This window comes from Centruroides sculpturatus, unplaced genomic scaffold (genome assembly GCF_000671375.1).
Source record: "Centruroides sculpturatus isolate CEXI.00-Female unplaced genomic scaffold, Cexi_2.0 scaffold1983, whole genome shotgun sequence".
NCBI lineage: Eukaryota > Metazoa > Arthropoda > Arachnida > Scorpiones > Buthidae > Centruroides > Centruroides sculpturatus.
Window position 1 is genome coordinate 78,611 of NW_019386206.1, and position 1,960 is coordinate 80,570.

At 27.0% G+C, this 1,960-nt stretch overlaps 1 protein-coding gene across 1 annotated transcript in view; it reads left to right on the top strand.

Annotated features, from left to right (window-relative positions):
- LOC111614075 (WD repeat and FYVE domain-containing protein 3-like) overlaps window positions 1–1,325 on the top strand; it is a gene marked incomplete at its 3' end in the record, with an annotated part of 25,539 nt that extends 24,214 nt beyond the window's left edge. The window contains exon 6 of the mRNA XM_023355454.1: window positions 1,227–1,325. Coding sequence (XP_023211222.1) covers window positions 1,227–1,325 — 99 coding nt within the window. The remainder of the gene's footprint in view (window positions 1–1,226) is intronic.
- Window positions 1,326–1,960: the final 635 nt, after the last annotated feature.

A 1,960-nucleotide genomic window follows, 5' to 3' on the forward strand; every position in this document is an offset into this window, starting at 1 on the left:
ATGTGACCCATTCAAACATCTCTATTTCAATAAAAAACATGTCCCAATTATTTAGATAATCTATGCACGTTTGATAAAATGTGTACACAGCATCATTGCATTTTTTGGCTTGTATATTTTCTGATTTTTCTAATGCTAAAACCACTTTTCTAATAACAATAGGAAGAAACCCCTCATTTTTTCTTTCAAATAACTTCAGCTTTAATTAACAACTGTATCATGCACCAACTAGAGAGTTAAAAAACTATCACAAAAATCCCCATAAGAGTGTCCACCCCTTGGTAATGTCAGTGGGCCGTTTGGTTGGCGACACACTGCACTACTGCGCTCTGTGTAACAATGCAACACTGGTCATGATGGCATATACAAAACTAACTTGTTCAATATATTATTAAAAAAAATTTTTTAAACTTTGTGTCAACTTTACAAAATAAAGGACAAAATGCCTATTTTAGAAAATAAATAAAGTTAAAGGACAGAGCAGTGAAATAAAGGGTGTATGGTCACTGTACCTATAATAAATAGGTTGAAAACGTTTGAAATAAAATAATTTTATGCTCAGCAAAAATTCAGGTGTGTTGTTATAATTAATATAATGTAAACACTTTTTGACAAAATACAAATGATTCGCCTCATGTAGATTTTCTTAAAATAATATTTTCTTCAGAAATAAAGTTATTTTATTGTATTGTCATAAAACAAATTTTTTTAGCTATTTTTTTTTATAAATATAAACAGTTTATTAAATTAACTAAAACAATAAGAAATGTTCATTTTGAACTGTTGTAATTTATAAGAGAAAAACATAAAGTAATTGTTTATGTTTATATAAAAAAGAGAGAAACAAGATGAATGATATTCCTAGAATATACAATAACATTTAAAATCAGCATGGCTCGAGTTCATTGATCAAGTACGTTCATCACAGAATACACCTAGCTGCAATATATGTATAGAAATGTATAAGAACAGTTTCTTAATGATTTATCCCTTTCTATAAAATAATTTATTATTATATAAGATTTAATAAGCAGTTGTTAAAAATAATTTTTTCATACAAACATAATATATTTTTAGAACTTTCAGGTCCTGTTGATTTTCCATAAAAGATTTTGCCTATTCATAAAATAGAATTAACTTCAAAAACATTAATATACATTTAAATTTAACTATTAAAAGTTAAACAAACATACATTTATTTTAATTTTTATTACCAATGCTCATAGAAACTACAAAAGATGACAGGTGGACTCAGTAGATTAGCCAGCAGGAAAATAAAAAGAGAACAAGTGGTGCGAATGCCTTTAAGCAACATTTCTCTTCCTGTAAGTTTTCATTTTATAATTTGATAACAAACTTTTGAAAATAATTTTAAATTTATTATTAAATAATTATGAAAGAAAATTTAACACAATTATAAATACTGTATTTACTAACTACCAATTAATTTAGAAGATATGGTTATACCTTCTAAATTAATTGGTCTAAATTAAGTGAAGATAAGATGGATTATCATAACTGGCTATGTATATGCACAGTAAGTAGGAGTTACAAGTTCAAGTCCTGCTCTGGACCGATCTTATTTTCAGAATACAGGTAACCCCCATATAACACGGTAGTTACGTTCCAAAAAATTGCCGTGTTATGCGAATCCGTGTTATATGAAACAAAGAACTAATACGAAAAGGAGGGTTAGGTTCCAAAAATTAAAAAAACATGTTAGTATATTTTCATAATTAAGATAAATATCTTCATTAAAATTTTTAAGTGATACATATTAATATAAATTAAACAATGTTTTCTTCGTCATCACTAAAAACACTATTAATTAACCGAGAGCGTTTTCTTTTTGGCAAGTTATCCTTATCCTCTGAGCATTTTTCTGCATTATCTTCAGATCCATGCTTTACCTTTTGCAAAATGTATGTAATTTTAGATTGCTTGCTTCTAGTTAAAAGGT